This window comes from Aspergillus japonicus, assembly GCF_003184785.1.
Source record: "Aspergillus japonicus CBS 114.51 unplaced genomic scaffold BO86scaffold_69, whole genome shotgun sequence".
Lineage (NCBI taxonomy): Eukaryota > Fungi > Ascomycota > Eurotiomycetes > Eurotiales > Aspergillaceae > Aspergillus > Aspergillus japonicus.
In genome coordinates, this window is record NW_020291706.1 from 138798 (window position 1) to 159367 (window position 20570).

General features: G+C 53.8%; 7 protein-coding genes across 7 annotated transcripts; 3 read left to right on the top strand and 4 right to left on the bottom strand.

The window, feature by feature from the left end:
- Nucleotides 1-1418: 1418 nt before the first annotated feature.
- BO86DRAFT_392397 (eukaryotic translation initiation factor 4E) lies at nt 1419-3018 on the bottom strand. Its single transcript, XM_025672793.1, has 3 exons — nt 2513-3018; nt 2378-2449; nt 1419-2313 (listed from the first exon to the last, which is right to left on the bottom strand). Exons 1-3 carry the CDS (start codon nt 2702-2704, stop codon nt 1843-1845), a joined length of 735 nt encoding a protein of 244 aa, XP_025523613.1. The 5' UTR covers nt 2705-3018; the 3' UTR covers nt 1419-1842.
- Nucleotides 3019-3485: 467 nt separating this feature from the next.
- Nucleotides 3486-4692, bottom strand: BO86DRAFT_370144 (Mpv17/PMP22 family protein). The gene is made up of 5 exons (XM_025670268.1): nt 4327-4692; nt 4206-4260; nt 4017-4122; nt 3649-3954; nt 3486-3599 (listed from the first exon to the last, which is right to left on the bottom strand). The coding sequence occupies exons 1-5, from the start codon at nt 4335-4337 to the stop codon at nt 3556-3558; spliced, it is 522 nt and encodes a 173-aa protein (XP_025523614.1). The 5' UTR covers nt 4338-4692; the 3' UTR covers nt 3486-3555.
- Nucleotides 4693-4833: 141 nt separating this feature from the next.
- BO86DRAFT_392400 (40S ribosomal protein uS5) lies at nt 4834-5984 on the top strand. The gene is made up of 3 exons (XM_025672794.1): nt 4834-5150; nt 5335-5592; nt 5653-5984. Exons 1-3 carry the CDS (start codon nt 4884-4886, stop codon nt 5908-5910), a joined length of 783 nt encoding a protein of 260 aa, XP_025523615.1. The 5' UTR covers nt 4834-4883; the 3' UTR covers nt 5911-5984.
- A 1949-nt stretch (nt 5985-7933) lies between these two features.
- BO86DRAFT_412904 (cytochrome P450) lies at nt 7934-10193 on the top strand. Its single transcript, XM_025674696.1, has 4 exons — nt 7934-8400; nt 8477-8511; nt 8568-9368; nt 9428-10193. Exons 1-4 carry the CDS (start codon nt 8010-8012, stop codon nt 9947-9949), a joined length of 1749 nt encoding a protein of 582 aa, XP_025523616.1. The 5' UTR covers nt 7934-8009; the 3' UTR covers nt 9950-10193.
- Nucleotides 10194-10276: 83 nt separating this feature from the next.
- On the top strand, nt 10277-12689 carry BO86DRAFT_440098 (uncharacterized protein). Its single transcript, XM_025676194.1, has 6 exons — nt 10277-10566; nt 10660-10726; nt 11007-11085; nt 11199-11728; nt 11823-12243; nt 12292-12689. The coding sequence occupies exons 1-6, from the start codon at nt 10464-10466 to the stop codon at nt 12388-12390; spliced, it is 1299 nt and encodes a 432-aa protein (XP_025523617.1). The 5' UTR covers nt 10277-10463; the 3' UTR covers nt 12391-12689.
- A 309-nt stretch (nt 12690-12998) lies between these two features.
- BO86DRAFT_392401 (opsin family protein) lies at nt 12999-14898 on the bottom strand. The gene is made up of 5 exons (XM_025672795.1): nt 14308-14898; nt 14178-14244; nt 13591-14078; nt 13395-13529; nt 12999-13341 (listed from the first exon to the last, which is right to left on the bottom strand). The coding sequence occupies exons 1-5, from the start codon at nt 14439-14441 to the stop codon at nt 13260-13262; spliced, it is 906 nt and encodes a 301-aa protein (XP_025523618.1). The 5' UTR covers nt 14442-14898; the 3' UTR covers nt 12999-13259.
- Nucleotides 14899-15082: 184 nt separating this feature from the next.
- On the bottom strand, nt 15083-20357 carry BO86DRAFT_346753 (isoleucine--tRNA ligase ISM1). The gene is made up of 3 exons (XM_025669256.1): nt 20061-20357; nt 18540-20007; nt 15083-18215 (listed from the first exon to the last, which is right to left on the bottom strand). Exons 1-3 carry the CDS (start codon nt 20125-20127, stop codon nt 15170-15172), a joined length of 4581 nt encoding a protein of 1526 aa, XP_025523619.1. The 5' UTR covers nt 20128-20357; the 3' UTR covers nt 15083-15169.
- Between the last annotated feature and the right edge of the window lie 213 nt (nt 20358-20570).

Sequence of the window (20570 nt, forward strand, 5' to 3'; positions counted from 1 at the left end):
TACACCAGAAATCCCAGAGTCCTTAACACTGGAGACCCTTTAATCAAAAAGTCGATGGGATGGGGTCTCCTCTCGTCCAAGAGAGCATATTGTTCAAGAAGAGACTCAGTTTGCCGGTTTACAGAAGGATGGAGGCTAGCATACCACAGACAATCACGAAACAAGGCCTTCATTAAGCACGGGAACCTATACAACAAGACCAAATCCACCAGCACAATCACAAAGACGAAGTGTCCACCTTCATTGTCCAAGCAAACACACAGGCACCATAAGCACATGTCTCCCAACTGGCCCCTCAAAAGCCAGCCTTGGAAAGATATCTATATCAAGCAAAGCAGATCAGCAGGAAGCTCCGACCTATCAACACACCAAAGAACAACTCAACAGGACTTACCAGCGTCGGCTTGAGCCCTCGCACACAAATATATCAGCAGTCATAAGTCAGCATCTACTCAAACCCACCACCACCAAAGCAGGAGAATGACTTACCCATCCCTGTTCGAAGTCTTGTGGCCCAGGCCCAACCCAACCACCCGTCCATAGGCCCTCGAGAACTTGCAAGTGGAAGTCTGGAGGTACGGCAAGCTCAAAGTTTTTTCCAGTGAGCCAAAAACCTGCTTGCGCTGTCACGAACAAATGCTCGATCCGGCACAACTTACGAATAAAAATAAAGCCATTAGTACTCGGGGACAATGTTCGGGGTCACGTACCTGTCTCGATCTGGACCAGACTATACTTGCCTTATTCTTTCTGGGTCTTGAAGGTGGGAGGTGGGAGGGTCTGTCATGTTCTGAGGAGGAGAGGAGAGGAGAACAAAGGAGGAAAGGTGAGAGAAGGCGATAGGAAGAGAAGGGGTATGAAGAAGGGTAGGGGAAGGGTGGAAAGGATAGAAAGAAGGATGAGAAGAGGAAGAATAAGAAGAGGGATAAGAAGAGGAGCAGATGAAAAGAGGGGATGAGCAAAGGAAGGATGAGCAAAGAAAGGATGAGAAGAAGAAAGAGATAAGAGCAAGGTGGAGAATGAGAAGGAGGAGATAGTGGTGGTGGAGGAGAACGAGAAAGAAAGGGAAGAAGATGGATGGGGTTGGCAGGGAGTTGAGTGAAGAAGGAAAGAAGTTGTGAGGGAAGACCGAGAGAAAGCTGCTTTATGAACCCGAGGTACTCGACATGATGATGATGATGATGATGGGGAAGCGACGCTCATGGCGCCTCATTCACTTCAAAATTTCCTAAACAGGAAGTCACTATCAAGGTCACGTCACTCCCTCCACGGCCATGGACCGCTACCCACCACCTACTCCAGTTGTACTCGTTACCTAGTACCGTGCCCTACTCTTAACCTATGCGGTATACACCGTGGACAGGAAGAGGATGCCATTCGCATTGGATAAACACTGAGAATGAAAAGAACATTTGAATCCGATGCATACACTACCAGGATTGGACTTATCTCGATAATCAAGCTAGAAGACAGCGACGTGACCATGCATGCAACAATCAGACAGGCCAACTCAATGAAGCAGTTTGAATCATTTTCTTGTATTCTCCGACCCCGAAAGGGACAATCCCAAAAGGGACAACACTGAAATTTAACAGAATATGGTATAAACCTCGTCAGAAATACGTCTTGAGGAAAAGACCTGCAACCAGATCATCACCCCACTGCGAAGTGCTGGCAAGCCAGTTTGGAATATGTCTCCTCCCACAGGCAATGCCTTGTACTGATCCTTTCCTTTTCGTTACCGCGCATCATCACAGAGCCCTTTTCCATTAATCCATAGCAAAGCGAAGACCCCCGCGTTATGATATCATAAAGCCAAAGCGACATAAGCTAGCATCCGCTTCAGACAACAAACTTGGCCTTGGCTCTCGTGCTGCCGCTGTGCGCGCTGTCTGTGTGTCCAGAGAACTCAACGGCATCCGCCTCCTTAAGACGGAGAACCTCCTTGAAGCGGCGGCCGATAGCCTCGAGGATGTCCTTACCCTGGGCGGGCGTACGGGTGTTGTTCTTGTCGCCCGGAATGGTCTTTCCAACAGTCCGTGTCCACAGACCTACACGGTAGAAGCCCTTGCGCACGTTTACAACAACGCCCATAACCTCGCTGTCGCCATCATTCTCAAGAGTCTCGCCAATAGCCGCCAACTGAGCGTGCAACCACAAGTCGTCAATGGGCACGGAGCGCTTGTCCTTGAAGGAATATGACCACTTTCCACCGTGCTTGTTCTGGGGGTCCTCCCACTCCGGTCTGACGCCCTTCTTGAAAAGGTGGTAGTCTGCTTTGAGGCCCAATTCGGAGGTCGGCGTGATGTTGTTCTAATAAAACCAGTCAGCCAGAAAGATCTCACTTGGGGCACACGCAGCACGCGACATAACGTACGTAGATTCCCCAGAACTCCTCGACAGAGTTGAAAGTCACAACCTCCTTCAAAAGGTCGTTCCAGTTATCGCCCTATAACCACGGATGGGTCAGATGAATGTTGAACGCATTCGATAAAGTCGATCGGTCCCTTACCTTGCCACTAGGGGGCTTGGTAAACCAAAGGGTCCACTCGTGCATCAGAGGATGCTTGACGTTGAAGTTTTCGGGGTCGTGGAATACTGTGACCGAGTCACCGTTCGTCTTCTCGATCTGCTCGGCGGCAGCGACGGGGGCAGCATTCTCGTCGGCCACGGGTGCGTGGCCGTTCTCAGCGACGGCGGCCATTATGGTGGAGGGAGTATGAGGTGAGGTAAAGGTCAAGGTGGATGAAGAGGGTTGAGCGGCGGGGTCGGGTTGATGAAGAGGCGAGGGGTCGTCGTCGGAGGGGAGAGAAAACTGCGGATGGCAAAATTTGTTGTTGTGATGAGAGGCCGTCGAAGGAAGGCGCAACTCGAGGTAAAAGGTGTTTTCGGGGTTGGAAGGGAAGACGCGCAAGTGGTTGAATCAGAGTTGAGCGTCTGCTCCAGGCAGAATCACGGCGAATGTCGTGTTCGAGACTGTATGGGGAAGATGGCGGAAAATCACAGCATCAAGTTTTGATGGTTTGGAGATGCCGCAAGGTCGGGACCAGAGTGAAACTTTTCCCTTTTGGGCCACCCTCCCTTCCAGACCTCTAATAGGCTGCCGCCGCCCAACCCAGCCCTAATGATGATATCTGACAGAGAAGTGAGGTAGGTAGGAGTCACTCTGAGCTAACCATCAAGAGGGGGGTTTTTTTTTACCATGCAGTCAATCTAGAGTTTCGTAGTATTCGATTTTTTCCCTCTTTGCGAGGCTTTAACCTCACTTTGTATGCACAATGCCACAAGCTAAATAGAGCCAACGAGCCTGATGATAGACGCCTGCGAAGTTTGGATATGGACGGGCAGCGTTCTCTGCCCCCAATATGTGTAAACAAAATATAACTTTCATTTCTATTCGGTGAAGGTCGGTCTTGACACATATGTTCAAGCGGATTTGAAAAAATAAGTACTACTGAACAAAACCAGGTTCTAAGGAACCGAGTATCAAATGTAATGTCATGAATTCGAAGGGTATCTATAATTTAGTGCTAATCAAGAGAGGTCTGGGTCTAATCATTTCTCGCCGCTATTGATCAAGCTCAACAAGCAGTTCCAGCCTATTGTTCTGGTCAGCTGTTGCTCAGTCTGAGATAAAACACTACTTACCCAAGCTGACCAGGTTCACGACCAGGACACGGTACTCCAGGGGCACAATAGCAAAGTTGACACCTTGGACCATCGGCCAGATCGTAAGGTTCGCTTTGTAACTGGGCACAAAGCTGCTGCGCAACTTCTCCATTGGGTCAGAGCCCTCCAAGATTGCCATGGACGACAAGAAACAGGTCAGATGAGTTGGTGTGAAGAGCAGCTGATCGGCAGCGACACGAGCAGCGGTGGTAGCGATAGGGTTCTTAAGAACAACATGGCGTTGCAGAATACCATACCAGGCCGTGGCAGCCGGGCCGAAGATTGCTTGGGACCATTAGCAAAGGAACTTTTAAGAGGCAGCAACGCCCCGAGTCAATTGAACTTACCACCTCCATACAGAGCCATGCGCGCAGTTCGTGCCACATCGTGCTTATCGAAGCCTCGGCGATCAACTAGCTGCTGAGCAAGGACATCTCCACTGCCAAACAACACCTGATTTCAATGGAGTCAGCTGAGTTAAGAGGAAAGCAAGTAATAGGGATTACTGGAGGCGAAACAAGATATGGAAGACATACAAAGCTGGTGACACTGGCGGTCAGGATGGGCTGTTTAGCCAGCTTCGTTTGGTACCTGAAGCGGATAAGTCAGTACAAGAGGTACAGGAATAACCGAATCCTCAGTGTCAGATTGACATACCACCGCAACATCTTTGTCTAGATTGTTGATGAAGGGGTTTTCAAGGAGATACAAAGAAATGAATTGACTAGAAAAGATGTATTGCGACCAACAAACAAGAGGCTGAAGAAGAAACAGAAGAAGAGTGCTAGCATAGACTCAGGGAGCAATGATGCAGGTATAAGTATCTGGTCTCAGACCGCTGATAAGGGAAACAGGAACAACAACCGTCAGACAGCTCCAAGTTCCAACACCTAATCCACCCCCAGGGTAAAAACAAAGCAAATGCGCGACAATCCACGCCACTCTAGGCGTCTATTGGAGAGCAGCAGCTCCCGACGGGGTAACCCACTTATCACATGATGTACCCGGACGGGGCTCCGATCGGGTTGCCCAAAACGGCTTATCACGTAGGGTATAGGGCTCCGGGCTCGCTTAGCGCACCCGCCCGCGAAATTTCCCTTGGTGCCAAAACAGTTGTGGATAGCGAGAGAAAAGTCAACTCGACGTCGACAACCCCTCCCACGACACCTCCTCTCGCCCCTCCGACCCTTTCCCAATCGCCATATCTATACAACATGGCTGACGCCGCTCCCCGTGGACGTGGAGGATTCGGATCTCGCGGTGACCGCGGTGGTGACCGTGGCCGTGGCCGTGGCCGCCGTGGACGTCGTGGTGGCGCGAAGGAGCAGGAGAAGGAATGGCAGCCCGTCACCAAGCTCGGCCGTCTCGTCAAGGCTGGCAAGATCACCAGCATGGAGCAGATCTACCTGCACTCCCTGCCCGTCAAGGAGTACCAGATTGTGGACTTCTTCCTCCCCAAGCTCAAGGATGAGGTCATGAAGGTACGAAGCGAACGTTCAATCAAAATCACCCGGAACATCGACAAGGAAGACATTCGAATCGGCGCATGTGCTAGGAACCGGGCGCGCAGGTGGATTGGATGCGGGATTCGGAATTGGACAATGTCGAACGGGAATTGCTGCGGAATGGTCAGGTGCTGACGGTCATTCTTCTTTCTTTTCGCAGATCAAACCCGTCCAGAAGCAGACCCGTGCCGGTCAGCGTACCCGCTTCAAGGCTGTCGTTGTCATCGGTGACTCCGAGGGCCACATCGGTCTCGGTATCAAGACCTCCAAGGAAGTCGCTACCGCCATCCGTGCCGCCATCACCATCGCCAAGCTGAGCGTTCTCCCCGTCCGTCGCGGTTACTGGGGTACCAACCTCGGTGAGCCTCACTCTCTGCCCGTCAAGCAGAGCGCCAAGTGTGGTTCCGTCTCTGTCAGAGTATGTCGCAATCTCGCCAGTTCGACTCATAAAGCCACCCGTTGACTAACATGCTCCCAGCTTATCCCCGCTCCCCGCGGTACCGGTCTCGTTGCCTCCCCCGCCGTCAAGCGTCTCCTCCAGCTTGCTGGTGTCCAGGACGCCTACACCTGCTCTTCCGGCTCCACCAAGACCCTCGAGAACACTCTCAAGGCCACTTTCCTTGCCGTCGTCAACACCTACGGCTTCCTCACCCCCAACCTCTGGAAGGAGACTAAGCTCATCCGCAGCCCTCTTGAGGAGTTCGGTGATGTCCTGCGCCAGGGCAAGAAGTACTAGGATAGTGCTTTGATGGGATAAACTTTGCATGATTGTGTTTTGAATCGAACTATTTTTTCTACGGACTTCAAAAAGTTGCTCTTTGGCTGTAGGATCGGAATACTGCACAGATTACGACTTCCGCGCCTATCTACGCTAATTAACGGTGTCAACGGATGTAATGATTATAAGGAGGAGCTTCGAGAACTTAGCGCAAGGTCAATTTAACCTCCATTTTCGCCAGTGACTACCGGGCGGTTGATATGGTACGGTGCGCCCGTCGTCTAATCTGTGTGTACTTCTACCTCGGTCTCGATCTCGAACGCAAGCATTCAAGTGCGGAGTAGTTATAAATAGGGTAAAAGAACGCCTTTCGAGGGCTAGATCTGGTTTGACGGTCCCTGACTGCTCCTTGGACTCGGGACATGTTACATATGTGACGTCGCTAGGGAGTGGCCCTGCGCCATCTGGTGTCAATGCCCATGTGCTGCAGAGGCCCATTCATTTAATCAGCCCAGAACTAGGGCGAATAAGGTTGTCATCTAAGCTTGATCCACATGGGAGGTTCAGACGCATTGTCCGTACTCGGACTCGGCTTTCCCTCCCCGCTCGCTTCGGAGCACTATCGGGGATAGTCATATGTTCTTGAAGTTCCGTATCCGGCTTCTATTCTCAATAAGTGACTTCTATGTTTCTACCAATTTTAGAGAAAGGGTGTTCTCCTCACGCCAGAAAGGTAAATTCACCGTCAATCCGGATGTTGTGTATGGAAGATCATCAGCCAGTAGATCTAATAGCCAGACGCAAGGCCAAAACGAGGACTATTGCCAAACCCTTCCGTATGACTGCTACTTAATAATCACTTGGATGGTCCCTAGCCTCTTCCGCATGTTCAGTGGAACTTTAGCTCGTGAGGAAACATAGATCATGAGAGCACTTGTCAACCCCTTCCCAGAGATCATCTGCTCCTCGATCTGGCTCTCGTCAATTCTCCTAGGAAAGTCTCTCACGAGGTTGGCTTCAAGTAGGACTTGGCAAGTAAAACCTATATTGTCTATTGACATAAGAACAAAGTTGCCAGTTCATAAATCTTTCACTGCCGGTTGAACTCTCCGCGCTGCTGTTGGCGCACTTTGCATCACAGACTGCCTATCCGCTCCATAGATCCTCGGGCCTAGCAGCGCCGTCAATTGTGCGGTCCTTCCTCACTTGACAAAAGGCGATAAGGAAATATGGCGACCGGGACTGCGTAATGCCTGGGAACCTTGCTTAATTGGCTATCAGCCGTGAGGTCAATTTGGAGTATCCATAAGTATAACAGTCATCAAGGTCACTAGTGGACTGTACTTATGGAAATTTGCCGAAGATATATTTCTAGATGGCGGAGATGACCAGTCACATGACCCTTCCAATTGTGAGTCTCCCGCACGATCGCTCACTGTATTACAATCCACAACTTTATTCCAGCTTTTGAGTTACCTATGAGTTCTGAATGACCCAAGCCTATGCAATAAGAGTGTGCCGCGAGGATGTAGTATGTCTGCTCTTGTGCATGCTGAAGAAGATGGCACATAAGTTATCTTCCGCTACGCCTAGGCTCAAGCACTGGCAATATACGGATACTGTGGAGCCATAGCCACATCCCCACATATTCTGGTCCTAGCGTTCGAGGTTTGCTTGCTCTCCAACCTCATTCGACCAATCATTCAGGCGAGCTAATCTTGAACTCTGGTTGAAGCTTACATGCAATCTAGGTAAGGTCGTGTCAGCAGGGGTGGCTGGTGCAGAACAGGATATTACCTGGAACATCATAGGTCATCTCAGTATGACAACAATGACTTTATCAGTGCCACTGTAACGGGAATTCCATCCACTGTAGCAAGCGGAACAGACTTCGTGTCTGAAAAAAACATGTGAATCTGGCAGGGCATCTGGGTAAATAATGATCCGATAGACTGGGGGGTGAGCGGGGAATGTTGTGCTTGCTCGTGGGGTAAATCATTCCGGGAACTTCTAGGAACAATAGCCATTGTTTCCGCTTGTTCCTTCCTTCACCTGCATATAGCCGACGCTGTACAGGCATCAAGGGCTCGCAGCAGAGGGACATCAACAAGGCTACGATGATCTGGTCCACGGTCATCCTCGGCCTCCTTGGCCTATACTTCGCTGACCGTCTGCAGGATCTCTTCAAGCAGGTCCGCGTCGCGCAGCGCTCGGGACTTCCGTATGTGGTGTCTGTCTTCTCCCCGGGCATCATCTCCATGGCCTTTCTCGATACGCCTTGGTTCTCCTATCTGGTCGAAAACTGGTTTCCCGCCCGACTGGCAGATACGGTGTACGACACCCTGATCAATTTCCGCTGGAGGGCCAAAGATCGACAGGCAAGAAGATATGGCGATGTGTATTTGCTTGTCTTCCCGGGAGGCATCTTCTGCAGCGTCTCCGATGCGGCGTTGGTTACCCAGATCGTCAACTCTCGGCAAAGCTTTACGAAGCCAATCCATCAGTATAGTGAGTCTTCCCCTCTCCTCTCCCTTGTCGATCATGCACTCCTGGGCATGTGTACGCAAGGCTGATGCTCCTCCAGCGGTGCTGGACATGTACGGACCGAACGTCGTCACGGTGAGTATGATCCTACCCGTTGCGGTCACACATCATGCCCATGCTTATCCAAACAGTGTGAGGATGCAGAATGGGCGCATCACCGTCGATATACGGCAACGACGTTCAACGAAAGAAACAATGCTCTGGTGTGGGAGCAAGCTATAAAGCAGAGCCAACAGCTGATCGAGTACTGGCACGAGTCACAACCGAACGAGACCAGGGACAGCTTCGTGGCGACCGACACGAGACAGGACACCCTGAAATTCAGTCTCAACGTCCTGACCGGTGCCGGCTTCGGTGTAGATCTGCCGTTCAAGCCTCTGCCCCAGAATATGCTCAAGAGCCCGGATGACATCTTCAAGGACAGCACTCCGCCCCCGGCTGGGTTCGACTTCACCTTCCGGTCCGTGATGTCCTATATGAATGAGAAGATCACCACAGTGGCGATTGCCAACAACTTGCTACCCAAGTGGATTCCGAGAGCGCTCGTCCCGTTCTTCAAGCAAGACTTCGCGGCGCATCGGAACCTAGAAATGTATCTGCAGAGGTTGGTCGACAAAACAGAGCGGGAATTGGAAGAAACAGACAAAGCACACCATCTGGTGCAAGGAATGCTTAAGCCTCGGAAGACACAGGACCAAGAGACCTTGACTGACCGCGAGGTCATCAGCAACCTGCACATTATCACCATTGCTGGGCACGAGACCACGGCAACCACTCTGCGATTCGTGTTCTTGCTTTTGGCTCTGCACCCGGACGTTCAAGAATGGATGTATGAAGGTCTGGCGGCGGCAATCAAGGGGGAGTCCACTGACGCTGGGATCTGGGACTATGGTACTGTGTTCCCTAAGCTGGTTACTCCTTTATGTGTCATGGTGCGTACAGTTTCCTGTCTGGCTCTTTGCCGCGGATAGCATTACTGATCTGCACTTAGCTTGAGACCATGCGTCTCTACCCGCCCGTCATAACTGTCCCGAAGTGGACTGGCGACGCAGCAAGGACGATCCATTATCACGAGAAGGACCACGTTTTGGAGCCTGGCGTGAACATCAATCTGAACGTAAGCAGTCTGCACTACTCGGAGAAGTACTGGGGAAGCGACGTCGGACTTTTCCGCCCACAGCGCTGGGACGTGCGGAATGGGGATAGCTTTCTAGCCAAGAACGCGGGCCTACCCGGTGTTTCTGCACCAGGGTTGGAGTATCCTACCATTCATAAACCGGTCCGGGGCGCTTACATCCCGTTCAGCGATGGCATGCGCGCGTGCCTGGGGAAGAAATTTGCGCAGGTCGAGTTTGTGGTTGCATTGGCCGTAATCTTCAAAGACTATCGAGTTGAGCTGGCGGACGATAGCAAGGAAGGAGTTGAGGAGGCTGAGAGGTCATTACGAGAATGCACTTCGATCCTGACGTTGGCTTTGAGAAGAAACATACCGCTGCGCTTCCGTAAGCGTTAGTGAGGCTGCAGGGATACTGTAATGACTAGTCCTTCTGTTTCAGAACCATCTCATTCAGAGAACGGAGCCTGACAAAGACACGGCCGCAGGCAATGGACTTCTCTCTTGCCCGCAACATCAAGGATAATCATTTGTATGCAGTGGCTCCTTTCTCCCCTTTCCGGTTCTTTGTATTCCCTCCAAAATGGCATTTGGGAGCATGTGTTCTTTCACTAAGCAAGCTATCACCAAAGAAAAGAAACATACTATGAGAAGGGGGATGAAGCCCCACAGCTCCACTCAACCAGAGACAAACAAAACACCCTCAACATGGCTCTGTGAGTTCCACGCGGTGTGGTAGTCCTCCATTGCGTTGTTCCCAGGTGCCATCTTTCACTGCGCTTTTCCCCAACTTTCACCCAGCTAGCTTGCGCTGCCTCTCACAACTCGCCCATTCCCTCTAAGCTTTACCCTTCGAAAACGCGCATTTCCCAAGCAATAGTTCACCTCACTTGAATCCCACCCGGCCAACGCAATGAAAGAACACGCAGCACACTGGCAGCGCACACTGCTAGGCGCGGAGATCTGGAACAACGTGGAGACGCGGAACCAGCCTGTCAACGACCTCATTGATACGGGTCAGTAACGCGGGTCTCTTTGCTGAAGACTGACCTATAATCTTTGGAATGCTCGTTTCACACAGCTACTAACACGCTCTGATGACTTTCCAGTGCACGACCAAGCCCTCCACACCCGTTTCCCGTTCAACCTTGTTCGTGAGGAAACCAGCCGTGCCCGGTCACTGACTGCTGGAGCTGGAGCTGGAGCTGGTGACAGTGCTGGTGACGGTGCTCCTTCCCCCGACGTGGTTGACAGCAACAACACTACATCTCCCGACAAGCCGCGGCGCCGTCGCCGCTACAGCATGAGCGACGTCTTCACCAGAATCACCGCATCAAACACCGCAGAACTGACACTGACCATGGCCGGATCGCGCAAGGCAGAGCGTGCGAAGCGTTCGCGCTCCGAGAGCCGGAGCTCCCAGCAGCAGCAGCAGCAGCAGCAGCAGCAGCCTCAGCCATTCAGCCGCTCCTCCAGCACAGCGTCCAACAGGAACAACCAAAGCACCACCTCGCTCCTTCGCTCTGCGCTCAACCGTATGAGCCGTAAGAGAATGGAGTCCGGCGAGGAGCAGATGCCGACGCCGGCGTTCGCGGAGACTGCAGCGGCCGGAGAAGTCAGACATCATCCTCAACCTCAACATCAACAGCAAGCACAGCAACCCCAGCCACAACGTCCACCCATCGTCCTCTTCACAGCCGAGCAAGCGACGCCGACCAACCCGCTCCTGGAGTTCCGCGGCGGCGAGACCTGGGCTCGTTTCCCGCAGAACCGGCGTTCGTTGGGGATCGATGTCTACTTGCCTCTTAACACATCATCTACCACCACCGCCGCCGCAGCGGAGTCCACCGCGCAGACGGAAGACCCGAACGACGGCGAGGAAGCCCAGGAGGAAGAAGACGAAGACGATGAAGTAGAGGAGCAAGTCGAGATCCTCGCGCTGGAGCAATTCTTCCCGCTCATCCACTTCCGCCACCTCCGCTCCCTCAAGATTACAGGCATGGTGCAGTCGTACCAAAAATACATCTGGCAAGCGGCGTGGCTGAACACGGGCCTCGAGGAGCTGGAGCTCAGCATGGTCTGCGAGCCGCGCCTCCGCCGGTCCTTCACCGGAGTCTGGCCATGCATCAAGGGCGGCTGGACGATGAATCCCACCCATTACAGTGCCCCTGTCTACTAGTACGTTGCCCCAATCCCCTAACCCCAAGCATCCACCCCCATCCCCCCATGCCTCTTCACCCCCCCAAAAAACCAACTAACAAATCCAACCCAGCGGCACCGGCGCCGGCACCCTCCCCCGCACCATCGGCGAAGGCGAATACCTGGACAAACTCGCCCTGGAGAAGGCCAAGGTCTGCGCGATGGTGCACGGCCCCACGCGCAACCGGCTCTCGCTCCGCACCCTGACGCTGACGGGCTTCGTCGTCGACGCCGACCCCATCCTGCTCTGGTTCGACCCCGCGCGGCTCAAGTGCCTGCACTTCAAGGACTTCTGCGTCGACGCCGGGTTTTACTTGTGTGAGGCCATGCACCGCGTCTCCGTGCTGTTCCCCCGCCGGCTGGGGCCGGCGGAGGGGGACGAGGCCGTCGTCGCGCGCCGCGTGCACCTGCGCACGGAGCTGAAGGTCGTGCAGCTGCGCGGCGGACGGAAGGTCGGGGAGATGCCGTTTACTGGGCCGCAGTGTTTGCGGGAGGTGGTTCCGGAGGGTGGCTTGGGGGTGGCTACTGGTGAGGGTGGAGAGGGGCGGGAGGGGGCTGAGGAAGAGGGTGCGGGGGTTGGTGATATTCTTGCTCCTGCTCCTGCTCCTGCTGATACTACTGCTCCCGCCGAGGAAGTGTAAACGACCGGAGACGAAGAACTAGGACTAGGACTAGGACTGCTCGCTATGCGTTTCTGGCAGTTCATCTTCTTGATTTCTTTCCTGAGCGAGCGGGCGCCAGTATTCCTTGGGGGCGTTTCTTCTGGTGGTCAGCTGTGGTCATGCACACGGTCCTCTCTTCAGAGAAAGTTTGTTGACGGCTTTCTTTTCCTTTTCTATGAATTGGCTTGGCGCAAAAAAGGTGGCGGTTTTCGAAAATGGCATGATGATAGAAGAGTCTAACGATTGGTAATGTCTAATGGTGCGAATACTGGGGCTAATGCAAATACGGAAACTGGAATGTGTAATCATAATGAGAATGTAATCTGGAAATCATAATGAAAATGTAATCAATCTCGAAATCAAAGAAAGATAGGAATCAGTAATCTGTCACTCGTCACACATGAAGTCCCACGTTGGTGATACTGTAAGGGTAAGAATGCGCGGGTGGAGAATGTAGAAAAAGACAATCATATCAACCTCACTGGTACAGCATTGATTAAACTTGATTACAATCAGTTGCTTGGTTTGATTATTTCCACAGCTCAACCCCCAATTGCGAACGACAATGGTCATAAAACATACAGAATGTTCGTTCCTTCGCTATCCGATGCGCATGGTAGCAGCATACTATCCCGTTCCATACTTCGATCCTCCGTCCACAATATTAGAACCATAAGTTCGGAAACACAAAACGATCCGTTACGTGGTAATGCCAAACGGATGCGCCCAGCGCTCAGTCATATTAAACCCCTCCTGGTCTCACTGCCTCCCGAACTTGAACCCCCAGCGGAACTTCCATCAACACTTGTCACTCACTCTCCTCGAGAGACATACAACTCTGACGCAATTTAAGCTCCGTTATCCTCACCGATACGGATGGCGCCCTCGTTGCCGATACCGTTGGACCAGAAGCCGTCCACGTTGAGAGTACTACCGTCCATGATTAGCTCTTGAACATACAGGGGAAGATGGCAAGCACTTACATTCCCGGAGCACTGTCGTGAGCAATGATCAGCCAGTATCCGATCAGCCCCTGGGAGAAGATATCGTAGATGGCAAACAAAATAGTCTCCACATCGACGTTGATCTTCAGAGCCAAGGCGCCTGCGGCGATGGTGCTACACGCATTCGTTATTAGCATGCATTTTCATCACAAGACCTGGCCCTCGTAGCACTTACACAGGGAACAGAACCTTCACCAACAGAGTCACGCCGGAGATGGTTCCAAAGAACTTGCGGGTCTGGTTATCTTTGTTGCTGGCGGCGCGGGCCCCGTTCACGCTGATGTGGTACACGGTCGTCAGGTAGCCGATGGCACTGATGGTGAACCAGACCCAACGGCGCGAGGTGTGGCCGGCGAAGGTGCCCAGCAGACCCGAGCCCAGCATGACGAAGTCGGCGGCGATGGCCACCAGCAGGTGAGCACCGGGAAGACCGGACAGCAGACTCAAGCTAATCAGGCTGAGCGGCTCGGTCAGGAACCACAGCACGTAGCGCAGCCACAGCACCTGGCGGAAGTAGTCCTGGTGCGTGTTGGGCACATGCTTGTTGTGCAGTTTGACGGTGTCGACTTTCCAGGTGATGCCGCCGCCGGTGGCGAGGGCGAGATAGATGATGAAGGAGATGGTGGCGGAGAGGGAGACGAGGGTGTGGAAGACGCGCTTGCTCTGTTTTGTTTGGTTAAGAGTTAGCGAGTAACTGACATGACTTGGGTGACGTCGAGATAGCTGGTGGATACTTGGGGTTGAGGTTGTCAACGAACTTACCAGTGGTACACGAGCTCCCAAAACGTAGAAGACCAGGGAGGAAAGGGCCATGAGCACGGTGACAACCCTGTTCAGATGGTAGAGTACCGTTAGAAGCTGAGCTTGGAGCCTCTATATGAGGAAGACTAACCATAATGTGCGTTTGCCAGTATCGTGGATCTCCTGGAAAATGGGCTCATTACCGGGGACGACGGTGGGAATGGGCGCCACAGTCGAGGTGGAAGTGACCCCGGGAATAGTGTCCTTGAGGAAGGTCTCGATCATCGTGAGGATGTTTAGCAGCTGGCAGTCTGCGATGATGATGATGGTGTTGTTGTTGTTGGTGGTGGTGGTGATGTTGGAGGATGGAGAGCGATAAGTGATGGTTATCGATAAGAGGATGCGGGGGATAAAGAGGCAGGGAGAAGGAAGGTGGAGGTTATGAACGTTATATACGTTATATACGAGGAAGCAGCAGTCCAGCACCAGCCCTTTTTTGCTTTCCTTTTCCTGAAACCATTGCAAGCAGCAATCGTCATGCTGACCTCGCTGCTGTCGTCATGGAAGTCGAGGTTTGAAGAAGGAATCCAATCAGAAACGAATGCCAGGGAGGGGGAAAGGTGTCACAGAGAACCTTGGAAGTCATCCTTTAATCAGCAGAGCTCCGACTCTCCGACTGGTGGCTCCAGGTGGTTCCAAGGATGTTGCCTGATTCATGTTACCAGTCATTGACTGTAGCTACGGTCAACACATTGAGACTCGAGGCAGTGACTGACTGTCGTGATGGCCATGACGTTATTCCCCTCACCACCAATAAGCGCTGCAGGATTCCCCGCAAGACCGCAAGACCGATCTAGAATCGTCCGCTGTGACTTACATAAGGCATGAGTACTAACTACACTTCATGTGTACGATTTGGAGCAGGATGCTAAAATTAAACTAACTACACAGTAACTTATAATACAGGAATCCACTGCAGGAATCCAGGAATCCAGGAATCCAGGAATGACCACTCACACTTCAACAGTCGCAGCTGCAGCTGCAGCTGCAGCGTCCAGTTCTTGCACGACTCCCTCGCAGCGACCGCACACCGTCTCTTCCGCCGCGTCACTCTCCGCAACCACATAGCGCCAGCACCGAGGACATTTACCCGCCTGCGGACTGTACACATACACCGTTCCCTTGGCTCCGCTGGGGAGCTCGTATCCTTCACTGTACTGCCATTCCGCCTGCGCGATCGATTCGGGGATCGGCTCCCCATGAACACCGAGGCTGACGGACGACACCACAAACAAATCGGGCAATTCGGTCAGATCCCGGTGGAACACCGACGCGGGCGTCGCGTCTTCGGGAAGAACAATGTGCACAAACGACTGGAGAGAGGAGCCCAGCTGCTTCTGGCCGCGGGCCTTTTCCTGGACCGCCTTGACCACGGAGTTGACGGCGACAAGCTCCTGGTAGTCGGATTCGAGACCCGCGTTCTGCCATTCCGCAGCCGGGGCTGAGACAATGCGCTGCAGAGGATGCTGGCTCTGCGTCTTGATCGCCTCAGGGGTGTGCTCCCACGTCTCCTCCACAAGCATGGGGGTGATGGGCGCCAGGACTTCCTGGAGATGTCGGTAGATGTGGAACAGCGTCGTCTGCGCAGCACGCCGGCTCGCGCTATTCTCGCCGTAGGTGTAGAGACGATCCTTGATAGCCTCCATGTAGAAGGCAGAGAACTCCTGATTGGCCCAGCGGTTGATCGCGTTCACGGCCTTGTAGAATTCAAAGTTCTGGCCGGCCTTCTGGCAGCTCAGAACCATCTCAGACAACTGCTTCAAGGCGATGCGGTCCACTTGTAGCAGCTCATCGTATGGAATACAATGCTCGGGGCGGAAATCAGCTAAAGCACCCAGCAGGAGCTTGAAAGTCACGCGGTATTTGTGTAGGCTGGTGTGCACGGTTTGAAGCACCTGCTTTCCGATCACTACGTCGCGCGTGTAGTCACTGCTGGCTGCCCACATGCGGAGAGCATCCGGCCCAAGGGCGTCGTACACCGGAGCCTGGTTTTCGGCTTGCTTCTTCCCCTTGCCTTTTCTCGGCTTCAAGGGTGGCAAAAGCGATCCGTCCATGATCGAATGCGGCAGCATCACATTGCCAATAGACTTGCTCATCTTGCGGCCTTCTTCATCCAGGGTGAATCCGTGGGTGATGAGGTGCTTGAAAGGCGCACGCGGGGAAGCGGTCTGTCCCAAGGCAAGCTGATGAGCGACGAAGGTGAGAAGCCCGGACTGGAACCAGCCTCGGTGCTGGTCACTACCTTCAAAGTACACGTCTGCCGGGCGGCCATCCTCACGGTAAGGAACATCCACTTCGGACCAGCTGGTGCCACTGTCAAACCACACATCCATCGTGTCGGTTCCTCGTCGATAGCCCGGACCAGATGCGTCCTGGAGCGATAATGGAACCCACGCGTCATCGTTGGCTTCATCCGTCCACCATGCGTCAATGCCACGCGCCTCAATCACCTTCATGATATGAGTCACGCTATCCTTCGTGAGCACGGCCTCGCCAGTGCCCCGGTGATAGAGAGCAGGGATGGGGACGCCCCAGGCACGTTGACGAGAAATGCACCATTCGCTGCGGTTTTTGACGAAGTTCTCCAAGCGCTGCCGACCGGAACTCGGAACAAAGTTCACGTCGTTCAGCGCTTCCAAAGCATGGCCGCGAATGTCGGCCACGTCAGCAAACCACTGTTCGGTAGCTCGGATGATGATCGGGCGCTTAGACCTCCAGTCGTACGGATATTTGTGCTCGTACTTATGCTGCGTGAGAAGTTGACCTTGAAATTCGACATATTCCAGCACTGCCGCGTTACCCTCGTCGAGGACGCTTTTCCCGCGGAGCCGTTCGGGATCCACGGGCATCGCCTTGTCGGTGAACCTGCCATGATCGTCCACGGGCGCGAAAGCAGAGATCCCACGAGAGAGACAGGCTTCGTAGTCTTCCATACCGTGACCCGGAGCGCAGTGAACCAGTCCAGACCCAGAGTCCGCGGTCACAAACTCCGCCGCGATGATCGGCTGCGCCTCCGCAGCCGCTCCCTTGAACAGAGGTCGATACGTAGTCTGATCCGCCAGCTGAGAACCGAGGATCGCCGGTACGATGACCGACAGATCCTCCTTCAGAGCGCTTTCCAAGTATTCCAAGCGAGATTGCGCGATGAGCAGGTGGCCGTGCGTCTCCGACTCGACGATCGTGTACTCGAGGGCCTCGTGGACCGCGATCGCGGCGTTCGCCGGGAGCGTCCACGGCGTCGTCGTCCAGATCACCGCGCTGATTTCCTTCCCCTGGAGCAACGGATCCTGGGCGAGATGCGCCGGGATCCGCGCGAGCGGGAACCTGACCAACGCCGCGGTCGACACATGGTCCTCCTTGTATTCCAATTCCGCCTCGGCCAGGGCCGTGCCCGTCGACGGGGACCAGTAGACCGGCTTGAAGCGCCGATAGATGAGCCCCTTCTCGACCATCGCGCGAAAGATGCCGAGCTGTCGCTTCTCGAAGGCCCGGTCCATCGTTTTCCAGTGGTTGGCCCAGTCGGCCATGACCGCGAAGCTCCGGAAGCCCTTCATCTGGGCCTTGACCGTCTTGTCCGCCAGCTTGCGGGCCGCCTTGCGGATCACCGCCGCGCTGACGGCGGTCGTCCCGTCCGCGTTCTGAAGCTCCTTCTGCGCCTCGAGGGCCTTGAGCTCGATGGGCAGCCCGTGGCAGTCCCAGCCCGGCACATAGCGCACCCGCCGCCCCAGCCCCAGTTGCGTGCGGCAGATGATATCCTTGGTGATCTTGTTCAGCGCGTGGCCGACGTGCAATTCGCCGTTCGCGTAGGGCGGTCCATCGTGGAGCACAAACGGCCGGTCGGCCGGGCGCTCACGCTCTTGCCAGGCGTAGAGGTCGTCGGTGCATCGGCGCAGGTATTTGGCCTGGTCGGCCGGCGTCACGCGGGCGGGGAACGTCGACTTGGGGAGCTTGAGCGTCGACGACCAGGACCGAGCGAGCGTCCGTGGCAATTCCGCCATACTATTGTCGAATCATATCCTGCCTTCTTTGTGAGGCTTGGTTACGAGGAAAGACTGTTGGAGGGTTGCGAGTCGATGCCGGGCTGCGGACTTTTGGGAAAGCTCCGGTGCGGGTAATTTACTAATTACAGGTACGGAAACCCTGGTGAGTCCAGCCAATCAAAGACTCTATTTCCAGGTCAAGTGTGTATTGTCAAGCCTACGTCAATATCAATTAATACCCGCCCGCTGCTTCCAGCATGTTGCTCGTAGTCATTTGAAAATGGAATGAAAAACATATACAAGGCTCACTTGAACGCCAACGCCTTCATGGTTCGGTCAATACAATGTCAGGCAGCTCACTGCCCCGTTCTTCATAACCTCAAACAAAAGGCCCGGAAAACCAAACAGCTCTGTGTTCCCTAAACCTCCATCATGGGCCTCTTGCCCGGTCCTCTGTCCCTTACCGGTGCTTTCTTCCCATCCGCCCAGGAACTCGACACTGCTTTCCGGACTATCGCCCCAGCCACGGTTCAAGATCATGGGTCTTTGCAGAGCACGCTCCTCCGCGGCATTTGCATAGGCACCCTTCCAGACTGAACGCAGTTGCTCCGAGATCTCTTCGTAGCGAGTCTCAGATGTGAGGGCGTCGGCGGATGGGTTGTGGATGATTTTCCAGCGACTGCGACGGTGCCGGTTGAACGGATACGAGCCTGGCACGTTTCCATGCAGGATTATCTTGGTCACCACCAGTTGGGAAGACGGCGAAGGCGGGGTCGGATCCGGGAGGTCAGATCCAGGGAAGGCAGGGCCAGATGCGGTTGGGTACGAGATGAAGGCATCAAAGCCATGATGAAAGTAATTGAAGAAGCATTCGCTCGGAAGAGAGGAAGGATCCAGCGAGGGAGCCTGGGTAATCTCGTCATCCGAGTCGTCGGTCACACTGTTGTTAGACGAATGATCAAGGTCTGTGACATCGATTCCGCGACCGGAAGATGGGCCCATGTGCAGAGAGTCCTCTCCAGCGCTACGGCCTGCGGCGCGATGGATAGCTATTCTGCGATCGTTCTTACGGTATATTGCATCCGGCGGCCCGAACTCGGCAATCAGATCCTGCGGGGTGGTTTCTGACAACGTTATCTGAGCCGGCGGTGATGATCGTCGGATTGCCTCGATCTTGCCAGCTCCGAAGATTAGAAACTCCTCGATCTCATCCGGCACGACCTCCCTGCTTTTACCGACCAGCGCTGGGGAACGGGGGTACTGGGGCTGCTGTGTAAACAATTTGTTCCGAGCTTCTGGCCATGAGGATCCTTGGAAAATGGACATCGAGGTTGCGGGTAATGCAGCCGATGAAGAAAGTAATGCTACAAAGTCACACTGGTCCGACCATGCTGAGTTCTGAAGCGGGAAGGAGAATGCGACGCCGGGATAGGATAGCACGTAGGTACCATACGGCGATTGGGGGCTGTCGGGAGGGATGTATTCTCCAGGATACGAGGGACCAAACAAACGATTATAAATGTGTCGAAAGTTGGGCCCCTGCTGCGGGACGGATGGCTCTTGCAGTTTGATACCTTTCAGCACCTCCTGGTTTTTGTAGACGAGTGTGATCTTGGAGAAGTCAAGCACTTCAATCAGCCGCAACCTCTGATCTGGACCATCAAACCGCAGGCGGAGACCGCTGGATGGAAGTTGTAGAGTGACGGGTTTCCGTAGAGGTTCCGAGGACGAATATGCGATATCTATTGCGGGGTACGTCTGGGGATGGGACTTGACGCGGCTGAGCACATTGTGGAGGGAGGCTCCCAGAGCTATACAGACGCAGGTTAGTAGTGTTTGAACCAAATACAAGGGTTCGACATGCTTATAAACCCCAACCCTTTCCCAGGGTAGATCTGAGCTTGTGGTGAAGGCCTGGAAGAAGAAGTCATGATGGAAAGTAGACCAACTGCATGCTGAGGCGGAGACGGTGAGGTGCGGGTCGGACTAGTATATGTATCTTTGAAAGAAGGTGTTAAGAGTTGCCAGCTGCACCGGAGCACAACCACCGAAAGTTTCAAGATGAAGTTGAGAGGACTACGTGTCAAGATAATCTGAGTGATAATGCAGAAACAAAATTGTTCCAGGAGAGGAACAATGATAAGGACTGTCAGGAGGAGCACGAAGCGGGCAATGAACGCATGCTATCATGTGAGACGGGGGCATGACGAGCAATCCCGCCGGCACGTGGGCGGTGAAGCCGCTTTGTTTACATTTTCCGCTTTGAGATGGGAAATCAATAACAGCGGAGAACTAACCAACTGACTGACTGACAGCACCTCCTGAACCAAAATTCGCCGACCACCGCCTATGTTGGTGCGCACCTTTCAAGCTA